Source organism: Triticum urartu, chromosome 4 (genome assembly GCF_003073215.2).
Source record: "Triticum urartu cultivar G1812 chromosome 4, Tu2.1, whole genome shotgun sequence".
In the NCBI taxonomy this organism is placed as follows: Eukaryota; Viridiplantae; Streptophyta; class Magnoliopsida; order Poales; family Poaceae; genus Triticum; species Triticum urartu.
The window spans coordinates 83,307,051-83,328,321 of NC_053025.1; the positions used below are offsets into that span (position 1 = coordinate 83,307,051).

Below are 21,271 nucleotides of genomic sequence, written 5' to 3' on the forward strand. Positions count from 1 at the left end.
TTTATGGGAAGGCCCTAATGCGGTCTATTGTCATGCCTCTCACCGGTGCCTCCAACTAGGGAAGGTTATGGGCGTGCGTACCCTGGCCCGGTAAGCAGACATAACCTTGTGTGCCCGTAGTTGGATTTTGCGCGCGTGTCCTCGAGTGGGAGTGTTTTGACCACGACGGTGGTCAGGGTGTCTTTGGTAGACACGGGGCCACCCAGGACTAGCCCAGTTGGGAGTGGATCAGAGTGGCCGGGAGAGCGTCATGGCAGTAGATCGGTTTTGTCGGAACGCCGTTGGTCCACCCGAATGGGAGTACGAGGCCATGGGTTCTGTGGTGTGAGTATAGTGTGCTACCTCTGCAGAGTGTATTTAATCTATCGATAGTCGCGTTCGTATTAGGTCCCACCGTTCGATCAACACTCACATGACGGAATGACTTATAGGTGATTAATATGTTGATATGTTGAGCAGTACAGATTGGTAGGATGTTGATGATGAAGTTTGAGACCCGGTGTTGGTCATGGTAGTGATCGCCGAAAAGATCATAGTTTGAGACCAGGTGTTGGTCGTGGAAGTGATTGCCGGAAAGATCACAGTTTGAGACCAAGTGTTGGTCGTGGTAGTGATCGCCAGAAAGATTGCCGTATGGTTTCGATCATGAGTTGATCGAGATGGTATATTGCTTGGCCGGTTAGCCAAGAGAGATATGGTTATGGAGATCTGAGATGGTGATGTATCAGCATTGTATTAGTTCATCTCATGCATAGTAGTTGCTTCATCATGGTAGTTGATAATTATTAACCTGTTAATGCTATGTTATTGTCTTGCCTTGATGTTTATGGTTGTTGTGAGCTTGCAAGTACATTCAATGTACTGACCTGGTGTGTCATGCCAGATTGCAGGTGATGCCGTGATTGCTTGATTGCTTGTCGTGGTTTCCGTTCGTGCGAGCTAGATCATGTCCCAGCCAGAGTCCCTGCGGAGTGGAGTTCACCACCTTCGTCGTTGTTCCGCTGCTAGAAGATTTCCGTTGCTACAAGATGTTCCGCTGCTAGCATAGAGCAAGTGTAGTATCGCAGGTGTAGTGTCGCCATGCTGATGTGATCATTGTAACATCAGACCCGTGTAATTATTATTCTTGTAATAAGAGCTAATTTGTTCTATGTCAAGCAGTGTCGTATTCCAGAGACTTCTCCTCGATCTCTGGGCTGGAATACGGGGCATTCCGGTTTCTCTGAGCCGGGGTGCCACAGGCTTGGTATCAGAGCAGGTCTGGCTGTAGGATGCCCTAGTCAGCGCGAGCGGTAGAAACCGGTAGAAATCGGTAGTTTAGAGTCTGGCGTGTTTATTGCATTTGGTTGCTGCATTTGTTTGTTGCATAGCATGCATATAGCCTTATTTTGTTATTAACGGTTTAATCTGGTGAGTGTAGATGGCATCGGTCTGGATCCACTACAGCTCAGCCTTTGCATTTCTCCAGTTCTCTTTTGTTTCTCATTCTTCGGTGTTTGGTGTCATTTCTGTCCCAACAGAGTGATGCCAAGTGATCGCGACACTGTTTGCAAAAATGGTGCTCAGGTATCGCGCTGAGTTATTTCCTTCAGCCCCACCTTTTGTTTCAGTGGTAGACATGCTTCTATCACGGATCGTCCTTTTGCTTGTCATTTTGGCAACCCTTAATGATCGTAGTTATCGAGGAAGGGCAGTGTCAGCAGCCTCAGTTTTTCCCCGCTATCCTATTTCTTGGACGAGTACGGATCTTTTTCCGTCCGCTTGATAATAATGTGGTTGCGACCTTCGTGTCCCGCTACATGATTACCGAGTGCGTCCTCGCCTCTGAGCTAGTCCAGGTTGCTACCTGGCTAAGCGAGCACTTGGTGTAGCGCTGTTTACACCAATTCTTCCACACATTTATTTGTCCTCGTGCACAACGTCACAGCATATGCTAGATCGTAGAGCCGGAGATCCCGCGAGAATTGTGTGCTTAAGTAGGCATGCATATTGTGTGACTAGCAGTAATATGTGACATTGATTGTGTGTGAATTGATTGTTGTTGTGTGTTTTTGTTTAGTTGAGTTTTCTTTTGCTCCTTTCTTTTTTGGGCCCCAATGTTACATTATTTTCCCCCTATAAAGAGTTGCTCATAAACTGACACCGGACTCGAAGAAGTAATAAGTATTTCAAATATTTGGAAGAAGCTCAGCTAAACATTATGGCCTTCTCAGTCAACCGCATGATATAAGGAATATCTGCTCAGAATACCAATTGTGTCTTGGATTGATTATCCGCATCAATTCTACAGCAGTAATGATCCAGCGAGTAGAAAGACAAGTCAGATGCAAGACCAACGGTATATTTTTCAGTCAAAGGTATGGATCATAGGCAAATTTTTGGCTCAGCAATAAATGATACTTGAAATATGTTATATTCCAAGAGAAATTCGGGATGTGATATGCTCAACGAAGACAGTCAAACAAATTTTCTCATGCAAATGATCAGCCGCAAAATATTATGGATGTGTGCATGGATTTCAGTCTGCCTATCAGTATGAAGTTTTGGATATAAGAAACCTAGCATTATTCCACACGCTATCGGAAGAAATTCATGAGGCAAGGCTCCTCAATTTTTTCCGCAGCATGATATGTGAATAATTTCTGGTCCACGATATCCGGTCTTTCTCAACAAGATACCTCAGTAAAAGCTTCCGACAGATGGGAAATGAATTTTTCCCAACAAGCAAACCCGAGGAGAAGCTTCTCAAGTACGGAAACCCGGCTTCTCCTGCACACTACTCAGGTCAAGCTTTGTGTGTAAGCTATCAAGGTTTCTTCTGCACGCTACCCAGACAAAAGCTTTGAGCAGAAGCTAATGAGTCTTCCTCGACAAGCTACACGAATGGCTTTTCTCTGCGGATCAAGGATCAGATTTGCAATAAGTTTGTCAGAGATATACCTAAGAAAGGTACGGATCTAACAACCTTGTGAGCCATGCAAATGAAGATAAGAAGAGATACATCTCATGAATTACAAGGATCGACAAGATCGAGAGATGACATCACAAGATCAACAGTCATCAAGGTCATTATTCCCGCACCAGACAAGGTGATATATAAACTCTTGTCACCTTCTTGTATGATTGGCCTCAGCAATGAGCTCCGTACAACTACAAACCTCGAGTACATGTCATATATGTGCGGACACAGGTCAGAAAAACAAGCAGAAGAAATAATGGCAAAAACATTAATCACATCCATGGTCATACGAAGAATCAAGGACATGTGTGGCCAAGTTATTTCAGCAAGGTATCCTGACAAAGAAAATCATGACCGTTAAAGGGTGAGACTAAAAACAAAGGTATGATGTATTTTGCACGACCATCAGGGTCCGGATACCCAAATCAGTTGGAGGCCATAATTCCATATGGATCCACAAAGACATACACCTTCAGCGGCCTACTCTATTTACAAGGATTTTCATATCCCGCTGACCGGTTGACATGGTTAGTGTGGAATATCCAAGTCTGTTCTGTCAGATCCAAGATTCCTTTGCAACCTCAACAGTTTGACCTCAACAGCAGAGTTAAAACATATCACAGCGTATTGCCAAAAATGGGTATACCGACAAAATGAGAAAGTCAAAAGCCGAATAATTAGCTCAGACCCGGTATACTCACCGACGGAATCAAGTACATGGTCAGTCTGTCAGGAAAAGCATTTGTCCGTCAGCCCCTGTTGGGCAAAGTCTCAAGATGTAAATATTTGAGGAATGACATAGCTACAACTCCATGCACCGTTATATTGCTCACGACAGAAGGCAGTCAAATCTCTAGTGTATGCCACATGCTCGAGCCAAAGGAAATAAAGCAAGATAAATCGATGCACCTATGAGCAGTCAGATCCCGTCAGAAGATGGCCATGATTAATTCTAAGCATTTATTGAACCCAGAAGGTTTGCAGCAACCCCATGATAGAAATAAAAAGGTTTTCATGACCAAAGGGAAATTTATGATCAGATCCGTCGGACATCACCGCAGATATGGGAAAATCAACGTCAGCAACAGGATTTGGTATATGAGCAAAGACCCATGAAAATTTAGGAAAAGCCACCCCAGAGCAAGGTAAGTTGATCATATGAAATTCTTGGGGGAACAATAAATAAAGGAAAAAAGGATGCCCGGGTTGGAAACGGTATCCTCAAGTCATACTTGTTCCCAGAGCAACTAAATCTCGAGGACAAGATTTCTTTAAGGGCGTAAGAGTTGTAACAGCCTGGATTTTGGCCCTTTTCTTTTTCTTTTGATTTATTGGTTTTTGCTCTGTTTTTCTTTTTGGAGTGATTCTGTGGCCTTGTCACCTGGGAAATCATCCTCTTTTTCCCCTCCCAAGTGGCTCATCATTCTCAAAACCTTGCCAAGATCATGTCACTCCACTGCTTGACCAAACCCTAATTTCTTTTTCTCAGGAATATTCCTTTCTCTATTAAAGGAATAACCATGTCTGCCCTAGGTTGTCAAGCAACCTATATTTCTGTCCATCCTAAAATTCCCAAATAATTCTCATAAATCGTTTGGGTCATATCTTTCTCGAATATGGCAAAATATTTCATTTGTCATATTTATCATCTTGCTCAAATAATTCATTTCCTATTCTGTCCTGAATGGCAGAATGTGAAGCAAGTGCCATTTAGCTTTGCCCAATTGACCTCAAACTCCTTGGACACCTTTTACTGTCCATATCATTGCGACATGCCAAAATGAAACCTCATTTGCCTAGTAATTATTTAATTATGATTTTCCAAAGTTCATGTCTGAGGGAAGTGGTTGTGAAGGAAGTACAAGCTAGGCATATCCAAATGAGTTGCCATTTTGCATGGTCTCTCATATCATCATATCTTAGCCCTCCACCAAAGTAGAGCTCATGTCATGCCTCCATGTGAGCTCACCTTCAATTCTTTGGTTCTGCCCAAAATTTCAGTTTGTGAAGCAAGTATATTTTATCTTGCTCCATTATGGCTGCCAATTTCTCTAGGCCTTCTATTATCCATATACCCTACCTCCACCCATTTTGGGCGTGTTTCATCAAGCCATTATTCCTATAGAATTTTTGCAAGTTTCTGGTCAGCAAGGATGTTTGTGAATCAAGTACCATTTTGGTGAATCCAATTGGTATGAAACTTATATAGCATCTTTATGTGATCAAATCATGAAGCCTTGCCAAAATTGAGCTCAATTGGCCACACCATTTGAGTGCATCACCCAAATCTCATTTCTGGACCATTTTGGTCAGTTGCAAAGCAACTATGATTTAACTTGATCCAATTCTTCTCCAAGTTACCAGGATGAAAGTCCTTCTTTATCTCAACCCCGCAGACAACTCCATTGCTCCCAAAACCTTTCATGTTGATCAGCAGTTCTCACTCAAGTTTACTGTAGTAAACTTCAAAGGTTGCTTACCTTTTAACCAGAGCCATTTTCACCGAACTACCACCACGGTTGAGACCTCCCCTGGATGAACTACTCACTAGACAACATTTTCAAGGCCCTCTCCCCCACTACATGCCCGTGCACATGGTGACCACGACAATGGCGTGCCTGTGCACGCGCTCTGTGTGCAGTGCGCGTGTCCAGTGGCCGTTTGTGCTGGACCCCCTCCTCCTCCTCTCGTCGCCTTCGCGCACGTGATCATGTCCCACAGCTGACTCGAATCGTCGCCATCCTCCTGGAGCCCTCTCCCCCTCCGTCAGCTCTCATCGTCGCGCGCCCACGGGCGCACTGTGGCCGACCGAACTTCAATGGCGCTCGGCTTCTTCCTCTACTCCCCGGTGTCGTCTACCTCTCCGTGATCCCTGCATCAATAGCTCGTCGCCTTCCCGAGCCCTCCCCGTGCCCCTGCTCACGCCAGCGCGACGGCACACGTGTCACCGCGGCCGCGCTCACCCCTCGGCACGCCGCGGCTATATATAGGCCTCCCCTGAGCCGTTCGAGCACACCAGCAGCCTCACTCCTCTCCCCTAGACCTCCCCGACCAGTCAACTGAGCCGGAGAGCCTCTCCTGCCCCTCCCATGGCCGAAGCCTCGCTGCCGGCCTCTGCTTAAATTCGGCCGTACCGAGCACTCCCTCATCGTTCTATCGCCACCAGAGGCCTCTCCACTACCCCTAGCCTCCCCATCCCCTCGCCTAGTCGCCGGAGTAGGCGTGGCCGCGCTTCCGCTAGGATCGGCCGCCGCCCGGTTCTCTGTTGCATGGCCACCTCGTGCTCCATCCCTCCCCGGCGCCCGCAGCCTGCCCAGATGGATGCGCCGCTCCTCGCTGGTCTCGTCAGTGGCCTCGGCACAGCCGGGGACTGCCGGAGCCGTCGGGGCAGTCGCCGGCATCGCCTCTCCCCTGCCCCTCCTCTGCTTCGATCAGGCCAGCGGGAGGAAGAAGGAGACAGGAGCCAGGCGGGCCCCGCTCCTCCTCCCTGACCCCACCCGTTAGCCGCACCCACCCGGTCCCGCCTCTGCGCGCGTTGACCGGGTCGGCCGACGTGGATATGTGATGGGCCCCGCCCCATGGGACCCGCACGTCAGCGACCAGCGTACCTGGCCCCACCTCTGCCCACGTGGCAAGTGGAAGCGTCAACCCGTAGTACGTGTTCGTTTTCTGAAAGCATATTTCCATCTCCTTTTGCTCAAAATACGTTTTCTTATTCTGAAAGCGTATTTCCTCTCTGTTTCAGCCTAGAATACATTTCCTTAAACAGAAAGCGTATTTCTAACCTTGCGCTTCTGCCTTATCCACTCAGGGACTTGTTTGTGATGATATTTTTGCAGAAAAGTCCCTGAACTTCAACCCTTTATAACTTATTAACCACAACTCCAAATCAAGTGATTCCAAAGCCCACGTCTTCGTTTTATCGAGCCTGTTCTGATGAAACCATTTTCACCATGTTTTGACATTCTAAAAATGACCATTTTGCCCCTGCCCTTATTCAGCCCCCTCCGAGAGAGTACGTTTTCCGGCGATTCTTTCCACGAGTTTCTCGCACTTTCTCCCGGTGATTTCTTCCACCCCAGGCAAGCCACACCCTCCATTTGCATGATGGCAATGCAGTGACATGGTTTCTTTATTTAAACTTGTTTAAAATATTGTTCTAGCGACTTGTGATTTGTTCATGGCATTTCTGGGAGTATTATTTTGATCTTGCTATTGCCATGATATTGCTTGGAGTTCTAGGACTTATATTTTGATGATTATGTGGATGACATGTGCCTTTGGATTCTTAGTGGCTTTTATGATTATTTTTCTTGATGGTATCTGAAATTATTTTGAAGCATTACTGTGGATATCATGTTGCCTTCGGATTATTAGTGGCTTTTATGATTAGTTTCATGATGGCTTGGATATGATATTTTGAAGCATTACTTTGGATATCATGTTGCCTTCGGATTATTAGTGGCTTTTATGATTAGTTTCATGATGGCTTGGATATGATATTTTGGAGTATTACTTTGGATATCATGCGGCCTTTGGATTATTAGTGGTTAGTATGATTATTTTCATGATGCTAGTTGATGTTCTGTAGCTTGGAGTATTATTTTCGGAGATGATGTTTACACGTGGATCTTAGCCGAATAGCTTTATTCTTGTTATTGAAGTAGTAGGAGCATTGTTCTCGTATTCATCATGACAGTAGTGTTGTGCTACCCTTGGAGTATTTTGAGATGATGATATTATGCTTGGATTATTTGTTGGATATTGCTATGATTTGGATTATAGTTTAATAGTTGATATTGGAGTAGCAGTTACCATAGTTATATTTTTGGGGATAAATTACGTCATTAAGTTGGTTAGGTGCCGCCGAACCGGGCTTTTCCAGTGCAACCACATTTGCCTTTTATGGGAAGGCCCTAATGCGGTCTATTGTCGTGCCTCTCGCCGGTGCTTCCAACAAGGGAAGGTTATGGGCGTGCGTACCCTGGCCCGGTAAGCAGATATAACCTTGTGTGCCCGTAGTTGGATTTTGCACGCGTGTCCCCGAGTGGGAGTGTTTTGACCACGATGGTGGTGTTTTGACCACGACGGTGGTCGGGGTGTCTTGGTAGACACGGGGCCACCCATCATGACTAGCCCGGTTGGGAGTGGGTCGGAGTGGCCGGGAGAGCGTCATGGCAGTAGATCGTTTTTGTCGGAACGTCATTGGTCCAACCGAATGGGAGTACGAGGCCATGGGTTCTGTGGTGTGGGTACAGTGTGCTACCTCTGCAGAGTGTATTTAATCTATCGATAGTCGCGTCCGTATTAGGTCCCACCGTTCGATTCAACACTCACATGACGGAATGACTTATAGGTGATTTATATGTTGATATGTTGAGCAGTACAGATTGGCAGGATGTTGATGATGAAGTTTGAGACCCAGTGTTGGTCATGGTAGTGATCGCCGAAAAGATCACAGTTTGAGACCAGGTGTTGGTCGTCATAGTGATCGCCGGAAAGATCACAGTTTGAAGTGTTGGTCATGGTGGTGATCGCTGTAAAGATCGTCGTATGGTTTCGATCATGAGTTGATCGAGATGGTATATTGCTTGGTTGGTTAGCCAAGAGAGATATGGTTATGGAGATCTGAGATGGTGATGTATCAGCATTGTATTAGTTCATCTCATGCTTAGTAGTTGCTTCATCATGGTAGTTGATAATTAATTAACCTGTTAATGCTATGTTATTGTCTTGCCTTGATGTTTATGGTTGTTGTGAGCTTGCAAGTACATTCAATGTACTAACCTGGCGTGTCATGCCAGATTGCAGGTGATGTCGTGATTGCTTGATTGCTTGTCGTGGTTTCCATTCATGCGATCTAGATCGTGTCCCAGCCAGAGTCCCTGCAGAGTGGAGTTCACCACCTTCATCATTGTTCCGCTGCTACGAGATGTTCCGCTGCTAGCATAGAGCAAGTGTAGTATCGCAGGCGTAGTGTAGACATGCTGATGTGATCATTGTAACATTAGACCCGTGTAATTATTATTCTTGTAATAAGAGCTGATTTGTTCTATGTCAAGCAGTGCCGTATTCCAGAGACTTATCCTTGATCTCTGGGCTGGAATACGGGGTGTTCCGGTTTCTCTGAGCCGGGGTGCCACAGGAAACCCTTCTCCCATCTAGGGATAAGGTCAAGGGAGAAGAAGAAGAAGAAGGGGGCCTCTCCCCCTCTCTTCCGGTGGCGCCGGAACGCCGCCGGGGCCATCATCATCATCGCAGTCTACACCAACAACTTCACCGCCATCATCACCAACTCTCCCCTCTTTTACCCGTTGTAATCTCTACTTAAACATGGTGCTCAACGCTATATATTATTTCCCAATGATGTATGGCTATCCTATGATGTTTGAGTAGATCTGTTTTGTCCTATGGGTTAATTGATGATCGTGATTGGTTTGAATTGCATGGTTTATTGTTGGTGCTGTCCTATGGTGCTCTCCGTGTCACGCAAGCATGAGGGATCCCCGCTGTAGGGTTTGCAATATGTTCATGATTTTCTTATGGTGGGTGGCGTGAGTGATAGAAACACAGACCCGAGTAAGTAGGTTGTTTGCGTATGGGAATAAAGAGGACTTGATGCCTTATAATGCTATGGTTGGGTTTTACCTTAATGATCTTTAGTAGTTGCGGATGCTTGCTAGAGTTCCAATCATAAGTGCATATGATCCAAGAAGATAAAGTATGTTAGCTTATGCCTCTCCCTCAAATAAAATTGCAATAATGATTACCGGTCTAGTTATTGATTGCCTAGGGACAAATAACTTTCTCGTGACAAAAAGCTCTCTACTAAAACTAACTTAGTTGTGTCTTCATCTAAACAGCCCCTACTTTTTATTTACGCGCTCTTTATTATCTTGCAAACCTATCCAACAACACCTACAAAGTACTTCTAGTTTCATACTTGTTCTAGGTAAAGCGAACGTTAAGCGTGCGCAGAGTTGTATCGGTGGTTGATAGAACTTGAGAGAATATTTGTTCTACCTTTAGCTCCTAGTTGGGTTTGACACTCTTACTTATCGAAACAGGCTACAATTGATCCCCTATACTTGTAGGTTATCAACTACCGTTCGAATAACATGTTCACCTCTGCTCTATCTGCTGGAGTCACTTTCAAGGAAGAGGGCTGCTGGACCCGCTCCATAGAGAAGGGAGGAAGGCAAGTCGACTGACCAGGGGTCGGTTGGTCCTTACAATAAAACCAGGTCGACTGCCACCCCCTAACTGAATAGGGAAGAGTCATAGCTGGAAAAGTACTCCTACCCCTCGTATGAATCCCTAGACCTCCGCATATCTGAATCACATGTGTCCTCTCGTCACTCGGATTAGCCATGTTTACAGACTGGGAGCGACAAGTAAAGATGTGTTTGAAGAGACCCCAATGCGGTCGACAACCCAGGAAATTCTCACACATGGAAACGAATGCAGCGAGATATGTGATGGTGTTGGGGGAAAAGTGGTGAAGTTGGGCTCCAAAAAAGTTCAGGAAACCCCGGAAAAAAGGATGAGGAGGCAGACAGAAACCACGGTCAACGTGAGTCGCGAGGAGGACACACTCACACTCCTGCGGCTGCGGCTCGACCTCATTTCCTGGCAGCCTCCAAGATCCGTGGGCAATCAAGCCCCCTTCGGCCAGATCCTCCAGGTCCTCCTGCTGAATCGTGGACCGAATCTAGCGCCCTGGATCCAGCTGGGCGGCAGGCCGGACCTCGACGACGACCCACCTCGACTCATCTTCTTGCCATTCGCCGCCGCTGTTGCCTTCTTCGCGCGCTCCAGGGACGTTGTCTTGTCCTTTCCCATCGCGGCGAACTGCACAGGAGCAAAGCAACGGCGTCGACAACAGAGGTGGGCGTGGTGGAGAAACAGAGGAAGTGGAAGGAGAAATGGGGGCGCACTATGCAACACGTCGTCCCGACGCCTTATATAGGCCCGCTTCCGAGTGGCTGACTTGTGGGCCCAAGTGATCTTGTCAAATCCCGCAACAGTCGTGCGCTCAGTATGTGGCGAAAAAGGTGGTGCAAGAATCGAGGCGCCCCTGCCTAATCCGTTTCATTTACTGCGGTGCTCTCCGTCCCGCGCGCTTCTCCAAATTTCGAATCCCATGAGATCCGAGAACGTTTGTATAACCAATCACGTCAAGGATTTCATACCATTCCAACGCTGGAAGCATATCAACATAAGTTAACTTGACAGACTCTGAATGGATCAAGGTGACTGAAAATGAAGTTGAAGTTTCAGCTTGGTTCACCGACCCAGGTCAAATGCCTCCGAAGCATAAAAATCTAGTCAGAACTATCTGTAACTTCTTCCCCACTCGGACCTTGACCCATTCAGGGGCTAATGACGATGGCATGTATCTAGGTTAGGGTAATAGGCCTGACCTAGACACCCCTCCCAAAGACACTGCCCTAGAGTCAAAGGCATTCAAAGTGCAGCAGCATCCACCGACTAAAATCACCTCAGAGTGCAACCCACTCGACCAACAATTCCACTCGGATAACCCAATTCCATTCGACCAGTATATCATCATTCGACCGTACTAGAAACCACTCAGAGTACAGAAGATCTAAAGTCACTGAGGATGGCAACAGTCAGGCGTTCACTCCATAACATTAATGATCATTTATATGTCTTTGTTGTTGGCATTACTAGTAACGTCTCACCTTAATGTACATTGAACCCCTTATAACATGGGTTGGCTGCGGTCCTGGCGCACTCTATATAATCCATCCCCTCCACTGGCACAAGGGTTCACACCCCCTATAACTTCACGCGCAATCCAGTTGACCGCCTCCGGGCACCGAGACGTACGACTTTTACTTCCTCCGAGAAGGGCCTGAACTCTTAAATCTTGCGTGCACAAACTCATCGTAGCTAGGATCTTGCCTCCTCCTACATACCCCCTATTCTACTGTCAGACTTAGAACCACGACAGCGAGCTCCGATGCGTTCCATGTTGCAACCCAGTGATGTGTGCATCAAGCACTTCGACGTTGCGAGAAGCAAGTTGCTACCCCGCAAACACCGGCACAACCACGGTGGCCGGCCTGTGGCAACGGGCGTCTTTCTCAGCACAACGAACAGGGCGATGGTGGGGAAGAAGATGAGGCTCCATTGCAGCACAACTAATTAGTTAGAGAGAGAGAGAGTTGGAGCTAGCGGCCATGGCTAGATCGATCATCAGAAAGAAAGAATGAGTGGTGGGAGAGACGTGCGAGGGAAAGGGTTGGTTTCTTAAGAAGAGTGGTGTGTTGTACGCTATGTGTTGACTTGCTAGACCAACGACATTGACGAGACCATCGACATGTGGCGAGTGATAGACACGGCTGACTTATAAAGAAATCAAATGGCCGAAGTTAAGTGTTTACCAATATATATATATATATAGGTGAACGTATGTCTCTATAACCCAAAAATTCAATTTGCCACCCGAGCTCATTTACTTCATAAATCTACAACGTCCACATCTGTTGAGATTCGCACCAGCAATTGTGTTATCTAACATATACCTCTTTTCTCAACGATTGTTCCGTCATAACAAGCCTCACTCCTTGACCCCAATATTAAATGCCACAAGCACTGTTTAGCTCTTGAAATAGACTTCCGTTCCTCTTTATAGATAAATCGACCAACACGACCATACAACAATATTAGAAAACATAGCAGAAAAATAAAAATCACCGTACGAATCAAACCCATGAACACTATGAAAATGCAGATGGGATTAGATTGGATCTTTAACAACTTAGAGTGTAATGGAAGAAGAGTTGGTGAAGATCATTGATGGAGATTCCCGCAGCTAGGATTTACAACCTCCCAACCGCGAGAATTTTCTCCCTCAAACGAAGATTGAAAGTAAGATCTCTCCATCAGTATCCACGTGTATAAAGTCAGTGATTTGACAGTGCTTTGCCTTGAAGAACTAGAAGGAGTTTGAGCATCGCGTAATGGAACAGTGAAGAGAGAGAGAGAGAGAGAGAGGCAACACTTGTGTCAGGAGTTGTGCAATTGGAGGGGCTGCCCCTCCACCATTTATAGCAACAGGGGGGTTGGAGACTTGGAGTAGGGGCTCTCACGCCTAGGGGCGGCGCACCAAGTGGTGGGCCCCACCCCAAACCCTAGTCGCACCATGAAGATCAGTTTGTAAACAACATTACATAAGTTGACCAGTCTCAAGTCTTTCATCTTCATTGTGATGGAAATATGCCCTAAAGGCAATAATAAAGTTGTTATTATTATATTTACTTAAGCATGACAAAGGTTTATTATTCATGATAGAATTGTATTGACCGGAAACTTAAATATATGTGTGGATACATAAATACATAAACAAATACCGTGTCCCTAGTGAGCCTCTACTAGACTAGCTCATTGATCAAAGATGGCTAAAGTTTCCTAACCATGGACGTGTGTTGTCATTTGATAACGGGATCACATCATTAGGAGAATGATGTGATGGACAAGACCCATCCGTTAGCTTAGCATATAATCGTTCAGTTTATTGCTACTTCTTTCTTAATGTCAAATACATATTCCTTCGACCATGAGATCATGCGAGGAATTCCTTGTGTGCTATCAAACATCACAGTGTAACTGGGTGATCATAAAGATGCTCTACATGTATCTCTGAAGGTGTCCGTTGAGTTGGCGTGAATCGATATTGGGATTTGTCACTCCGTGCATCGGAGAGGTATCTCTGAGCCCTCTCGGTAATACACATCACAAGAAGCTTGCAAGCAAAGTAACTAAGGAGTTACTTATGAGATGATGTATTACGAAACGAGTAAAGAGACTTGCCAGTAACGAGATTAAATTAGGTATGAAGATACCGACAATCGAATCTCGGGCAAGTAACATACCAACAGACAAAGGGAATTACGTATGTTGTCATATGATGTCTACTACGCAATCTTCTTCTTGTAGACTCGTGTTGGGTCTCCAAGCGCAGAGTTTTCTAGGACAGTAGCAAATTTTCCTCAAGTGGATGACCTAAGGTTTATCAATCTGTGGGAGGTGTATGATGAAGATGGTCTCTCTCAAACAATCATGCAACCAAATAACAAAGAGTCTCTTGTGTCCCCAACACTCCCAATACAATGGTAAATTGTATAGGTGCACTAGTTCGGCGAAGAGATGGTGATACAAGTGTAATATGGATGGTAGATATAGGTTTTTGTAATCTGAAAATATAAAAACAACAAAGTAACTAGTAACAAAAGTGAATAAAAACGGTATTGCAATGCTTGGAAACAAGGCCTAGGGTTCATATATACTTTCACTAGTGCAAGTTCTCTCAATAATGGTAACATAATTAGATCATATGGCAATCCCTCAGCGTGCGACAAAAGTCACTCCAAAGTTCCTATCGCAGAGAACATAAGATGAAATTGCTTGTAGGGTACGAAACCACCTCAAAATTATTCTTTCCGATCAATCCATTGAGCTATTCCTGTAAGTGTCACAAACAGCCCTAGAGTTCATAGTAAAATAATACCATATGATACACACCAATCAACCCTAATGTCACCTAGATACTCCAATGTCACCACAAGTACTCGTGGGTCAATTATACGATATGCATCAAACAACTTCAGATTCATAATATTCAATCCAACACAAAGAACCTCAAAGAGTGCCCCAAGATTTTAGCCGGAGAAATAAGGACGAAAACTTGCATCAACCCCTATGCATAGATTACCCCAATGTCACCTCGGGAATCTGCGAGTCGATTGCCAAAACATACATCAAGTGAATCAATAGAACACCCCATTGTCACCACGGGTATCCCACGCAAGACATACATCAAGTGTTCACAAATCCATAATAGTATCCAATCCGATAATAGTGAAACCTCAAAGGTAAAACTCAATTCATCACAAGAAGGTAGAGGGGGAGAAACACCTTATGATCCAACTATAATAACAAAGCTCGCGGTACATCAAGATCGTGCCATATCAAGAACACGAGATAGAGAGATCAAACACATAGCTACTGGTACATACCCTCAGCCCCGAGGGTGAACTACTACCTCCCCGTCATGGAGAGCGCCGGGATGATGAAGATGGCCACCAGTGATGGTTTCCCCCTCTGGCAGGGTGCCAGAACGGGCTCCCGATTGGTTTTTCGTGGCTACAGAGACTTGAGGCGGTGGAACTCCCGATCTGGGTTTCTTTCTGGGGGTTTCTGGATTTATATGAATTTTTGGCGTCGGTTTTAAGTCAGGAGGGTCCACGAGGTAGCGACAAGGTAGGGGGGCGTGCCCTAGGGGGTGGGTGCGCCCTCCACCCTTGTTGTTGCCTCAGGACTCTTCTGGCCCAACTCTTGTGCTTCGGGGGCTTCTTCTGATCCATAAAAAATCACCGTAAATTTCCAGCTCGTTTGACTCCATTTGATATTCCTTTTCTGTAAAACTTAAACACAAAGAAAAAATAGAAAACTGGCATTGGACTCTAGGCTAATAGGTTAATCCCAAAAATAATATAAAATAGCATATAAATGCATATAAAACATACAAAACAAATAATATAATAGCATGGAACAATAAAAAATTATAGAAACGTTGAAGACGTATCATCATAAAGGTTCGACCGATAAAGATCTTCGTAGAATATGTAGGAACCAATATGGGCATATAGGTCTCGCTATTGATTATTAACCGGAGAGGCATTTCGATCATGTCTACATCATTCTCGAACTCATAGGGTCCGCACGCTTAACATTTGTTGATGATATAGTATTGAAGGAAATATGCTCTAGAGACAATAATAAAGTTGTTATTTTATATTTTCTTATTCATGGTAAAATGATAATGGGGTGACATAGCGCATAGATCAAAAGATACCAATGTTACAAAATGAAATGTTTGACATGATTAATCACACAAGATGTTCGATACAAACAATACATACCTTTACAGGAAATTACTACTAAGAGTGTGTAGCTTAAACAACAGAAACAGTACAGTCCATGGTCAACAAAAAAAACACATACGGTACAGAGGCCTCTGGAAGGCAATGCACACGAACCAATCCTTGAGGAATATAAATGTGTTACAATATAGAAGTACCGACCAAATGCTGCTGGTGATGTCGATAATCGCAAATTTATTGGAATGATTAAAAGCACGATGCAGTTGGATTGGATGCACCATCCAAGAATGGCACTGCAGAAAGAACCGGTGAGCCGCATCTACACACGAACCTCTGGAACATGTACCATCTTCAGATGCATCCCTTCATTGTCCCATTGAGTTCTGAAGTCCTTGTGCAAGCTCAGCAGCCAGAGCTTCTTAAGGGAGCGAAGGGATTCAATGCCTTGGGGGACTTTATTGAGCTTCAACAGCGACACAATGTACAAACCATCAATGCAGGGAAGAGCGCCATCAACGATTTTTAGCTCACTGACATCATGCATGTGCTTTAAGACAAGCATCTTCAGGTTGGGAAAGGAGTCTTTAGACAAAACCAAAGTTTTTGCACTGTGCATGTTGTTTAGTCTAAGATATGTGAGGTTCGGCATGTGTGGTGCCATCATCCCCAGTGGATCTTCCCCAAGGTGACACCAGCTTATAGCTAGATACTTGAGGTTTATCCCATGTTTGAGAAAGATCGGGCAATTTAGTGTTCCCTTGGCCCATTGTCCTCTGGTAATCAACCTGTGTAGATATGTAGAATTTGGTTTGAGAGCCTCAAAGCAAAGCGCCTCCTTTGCATCCCTTGCAGAAAGAAGCAAGCTCGAAAGGAGTGGCATAGTTGACAGGGTAGCAAACAGATTTGCACAGTCGTCAGCACTAATGTTATCAATCCACACACTTCTTAGTTGCATCAGTTTCTTCAGCTGCTCTGCCAAGTCAGGGTTGGACTCCACAGTCTCAAGAGTTTGCAGTTCTTCCAAGTTGGATAGCTCTTTAGGTGCTTGCACTCCAATAAAGTACCGGAACTCTGCCTGCTTCTCATCAGCATATCTGTCCGCCAAAAGGTGCCGCAGCTTCTTGATCTTGACAACCCCTCGTGGTAGCTTCTCTATTTGGGTTTGCTTGATGTCCAGAGTGTGGAGGTTAGACAAATTTTCGATGGAGTCTGGAAGTGATCTGACCTTGGTGCGCCGTAACCCGATGTAACGTAGATTGAACATAGACCCTATTGATGTTGGCACTTCAGTGATTTCAGAGTCTTGCAGCTCAAGAACAGCAAGGTAGTTGGATTCTGACAAAATAGAAGATAACATGCCACGGCAGGGTGAAGTTGGTCCAAGTGACAGTACTGTTCGAAGATGTGGAAGTTTAACTTTCACTGCAGTGCCGTCTTTCCATCCACATAATGACAGACGACGAACATCCTTATCCTGCTGCACCAATATCATTGTGGCGTAATCATCTGCTGAAGCAAATCTCTCTTCTTTAGCAACAGACATAGCTAGTTCACGCACAATATCATGCATCTTACAGGTGCTAACTCTACCAAGCTCATCATTCTCTACAACCTCAAGCATATTGCGGTGGATCAATTCCATGAGATTTCCCTCAGCTACCATCTCTGGTGTGTTCTTTTCTTTTCTTACCACAAAGCCTTCGGCAACCCACAGCCGCACAAGGCTTTCACGTGACATGTGATAGTCTTCAGGGAATAGACTGCAGTATAAAAAACAGTTTTTGAGGTCGTCTGGAAGGTCATGGTAGCTCAGGTTTAAAATTGCTCGGACATGATCATTGTTTGACAACTCGCTTCGAAGCTGATTGTATTTTTGATTCCAAATGTCTAATCGTTGTCTTGAAGACAACATGCCACCAATGGTAACAATTGCTAGAGGTAGACCATGACACCTATCAACTATAGAAGTAGCAATCATCTCAAGATCCTTGGGACACATGTGGCCCTTCCGGTTGTAAAAAGCTCTTCTACAGAAGAGGTCAAATGCATCAGACTTGCTCAATGGCTCGAGCTCAAGATGACGGTTGGGAGAAGAAATTCCGGCGACATGGTCCTTCCGTGTCGTAATGATGATCCGACTTCCCGGGAGATCCTGGAGAGCATCATGTATCTGAAAGTACACATCTTGCTCCCAGACATCATCCAGTACAATCAAATACTTTCTGTTTTGAAGTCTCTGCTGTATTTCCTTCTTCAAGTCATGCACATCCATTTTGTCAATACCTGCTGACAATGGTTGTTCGGTATATCCAATCTTCCATAGTAGCTTCCTCAACAGGGCATCAACAGTGTAAACTTGTGACACAACGATCCATGCATGTGCAGGGAAGTTGATCTTTTCACGTTCATAAACATTTGAAACAAGGGTAGATTTCCCCAACCCACCCATGCCAGATACTGTTATGACGGTATTCTCTGGCTCTGGCTCTTCGGAGTACAACAAGCTGGTCAGCCATATCCTGTTGTTTTCAATTCCTACTAGATCTCCATCTTTGACAAATTCTGGGAAGCTGTCTTGAGACCGCTGCCTTTCTATCTCAGTAAGTGGGTTAGCTACAAGCTGGGAGGGCTGCAACCACTGCTCTTTCATCTTTATAACTAGTTGAATCTCCTTCTCTACTTCAACTATCTCATCCGTAATTTCACTGAAAACTCTGACATAATGTGTTCCTTTGATGAAGAATCTCTTCAGGAACCCTTCTTCCTGAAGTTGAAGAAGGTTGTATGAGTATTTATCCATTACATCTTCAACATGATAGGCCACCCTGCGGACATCCCCAATCCAACTCTTGACAACGTCGTCTGTGAGGTATACCGTGCCTATCTGCCTTATAACAGTGGCCATCATGGTCAGTTGCTTCTTTATTTCCTCAACCTTTACCGGCAGTTCCTTCAGATTAGTAACTTTTTCAGAAAGCTTAGCTATGATGCCTTTGGTGGCTTCTTCTAGTAAAATGTCACCAATCTTCGTCACAACAATGAGTACCGCCTCAGCCATTTGATCTAAACAGCAAAGATAAAGCATATTACATGGCAGAATAAAAATACTAATGGCTGTGTGCATTAATCAATGCAGAGGTCAGGGACACCCCCTTTAAGGAAAGAATGAATTACAGGTACCAAATTAGCTCAGGAACTCGTATGTAAAGAGTAGCATTTTCCCCCTTTAAGAAAAGAAGGAACTCGTATGTAAATGGAATTATAGGTATTCCATTTTGCGTCAACAGGATGTATCAATCTACAGCATATTTATAAGACTACAATATAATTTATCCTTTGATCACTGAGATCTTGGATCACAGTTAACAGCACTAGTAACGGATGGAATTCCTATATGAACTTGATCCAGTCGAATTTGGAAAGCATTCTATGACTTTGACTCATATCCCAAAACAGAGACCCAATCCTAGAGATAAATGGAATCACGAACAAAGGTTCAGTCCAATTCACTCTTTTTTTCTAAACCAAAGTAGAAGTACCTAGCAGAATCAAAAAATTAATGAATAAATAATAACGTGAATGACAGGTGGACACAAAGATTGACAAACCCACTAGGCTAGAACAAATATCCGACTGTCACCCGTTTTGTATGTAATCTGGACTAGAGAACTGCATGTCTGTGATTTTCATTGCAGGAGGCTCGATAGGCCTAGGATACCATGTAAGGAGCAGCAAGAAATTGATGTATGTTCTAATTGAGCGCAAAACCCTTTGAAGCAGCATCCACGTAGAACACAACTGATATTTAGTCTAGCAAATGAACCAACAGAGCTGTTTGGAACAAGATTGCAATTTTCTAGCTAATTTAACACATTTGGCAAACTACAGGCAAAGAGCTGTCCTCTGAAAATGCAGCATATGATACTGGTGGTCCACATGATCAGCAAATGTTCACCTTCTGAAGACTTGAAGTAGGTGGCCTATAGAGTTGGACAGCAGCGTACGCGCTGAACAAACGACCAGTGTGACCAAGTCTGCAGCATAAGAAAAGGAGAAGTTGGACATCAGAATATGTAGCCAAGTACACAGATGCAGATGCAATCAAGATTTAATACTTAATAAGATAGAAAATATTCATTAGCGGCAAGAACAGAATGACAACACTTTACACACCACTACAGTGAATAAGATTAGCCACCTTGGCGCTGCCATGGCACGTCCACAGGACAGCTGGCATCGAGTTTTTCTTTCTTAGAAAAGGAGGATAACCGCCGGCCTCTGCATCATGACGATGCACACGGCCATAGCCGGCATCGAGTGGAGGCAACTATGCTCTCTCTCTGCCATGCCTGCGGCGGGGGTCAGGCATTATATCGAACACATGGCCGAAGACAACTATTTTTTCGCTAGTAAAACTGCAAACAACTATCTAAGCTTGGCAAGTTCTGCGCAAAACCTTTCGGCTACGACGTTCCCGGAATCCCAACTTAGTCTAGCAGCTGTGGCACTTGCCAGTTACCAGATGAGCCGGCAGAGATCCAGACAGGAGGCTGGGAGCCACGAATTTGACAAAAAAAAGTACCTGATGGAAGCTCGCGCGAGCGCAAAGCGTGAGATCTGCAGTGGAGTCGGGAAGGCAGCAGCGATCTGCTCCGTGGTTGACGGGAGCGGACTAAATCGGCCTGCGAGACTGACTCATCGGCGGGGCGGAGCCATGGATGGATATTGCGACGATTCAACTCATGCTCACTCCGTGGCAGTTGGGGTAGCTGGCGAAGGGGGGGCGACGGGACAGGAAGACGGGAGGAAATGCAGCGAGTGCAATCAGTGGGCGATAGCTACTTGCGATGCTCCCTGTCTCTCGGTCGGAAGCCCTCACGCAATCAGTTAAAGGATTTTAACGAGGTGGCGTAGAATTAACGAAGAAAGAGATACTTACTCGGTCCTAAAATAAGTGACTTAACTCTGTATTAGCTTTAATATAAAGTCAGTACAAAATTAAGTCACTTATTTTGGGATGAAAGAAGTAGTTGAGTATTATATCATGATACCGTATCATATTAAATGACGTGGTACTTTGTGTAATGTAAGACAATAAGTTTAGTCCTTTATAGTACATATGATACTATGCATTACAAATGTAGTATTACACACTAATATTATATGCATAATACAAATATATAATATTCTCCATTACAAGGAGCCTAACCTTTTTTATGGACCCAGAAATGTTAGGATGGCATACGCGAATGTTCGCTTGGCAGTTTTAGGTTAAAGAGACAAAGGAGAGTGGCAGTTTCTTCATGGGCAATTTTCATTTGAAAACTATCGTCGTTTGGTGTCATTTTACAACTAAAACTGCTATTAAAGATGGTTCGTTTGCCATCCCCCTACAGCCAAC

At 44.8% G+C, this 21,271-nt stretch overlaps 1 protein-coding gene across 1 annotated transcript; it reads right to left on the reverse strand.

The window, feature by feature from the left end:
• Positions 1-15,827: 15,827 nt before the first annotated feature.
• On the reverse strand, positions 15,828-20,726 carry LOC125550800 (disease resistance protein RPM1-like). Its single transcript, XM_048713890.1, has 3 exons — positions 20,453-20,726; positions 19,826-19,904; positions 15,828-18,933 (listed from the first exon to the last, which is right to left on the reverse strand). The coding sequence occupies exon 3, from the start codon at positions 18,926-18,928 to the stop codon at positions 16,190-16,192; it is 2,739 nt and encodes a 912-aa protein (XP_048569847.1). The 5' UTR covers positions 18,929-18,933; positions 19,826-19,904; positions 20,453-20,726; the 3' UTR covers positions 15,828-16,189.
• Positions 20,727-21,271: the final 545 nt, after the last annotated feature.

Excerpts from the sequence above, each read along its gene's own strand:
- LOC125550800 (XM_048713890.1), bottom strand. The coding sequence starts at position 18,928 with ATGGCTGAGGCGGTACTCATTGTTGTGACGAAGATTGGTGACATTTTA.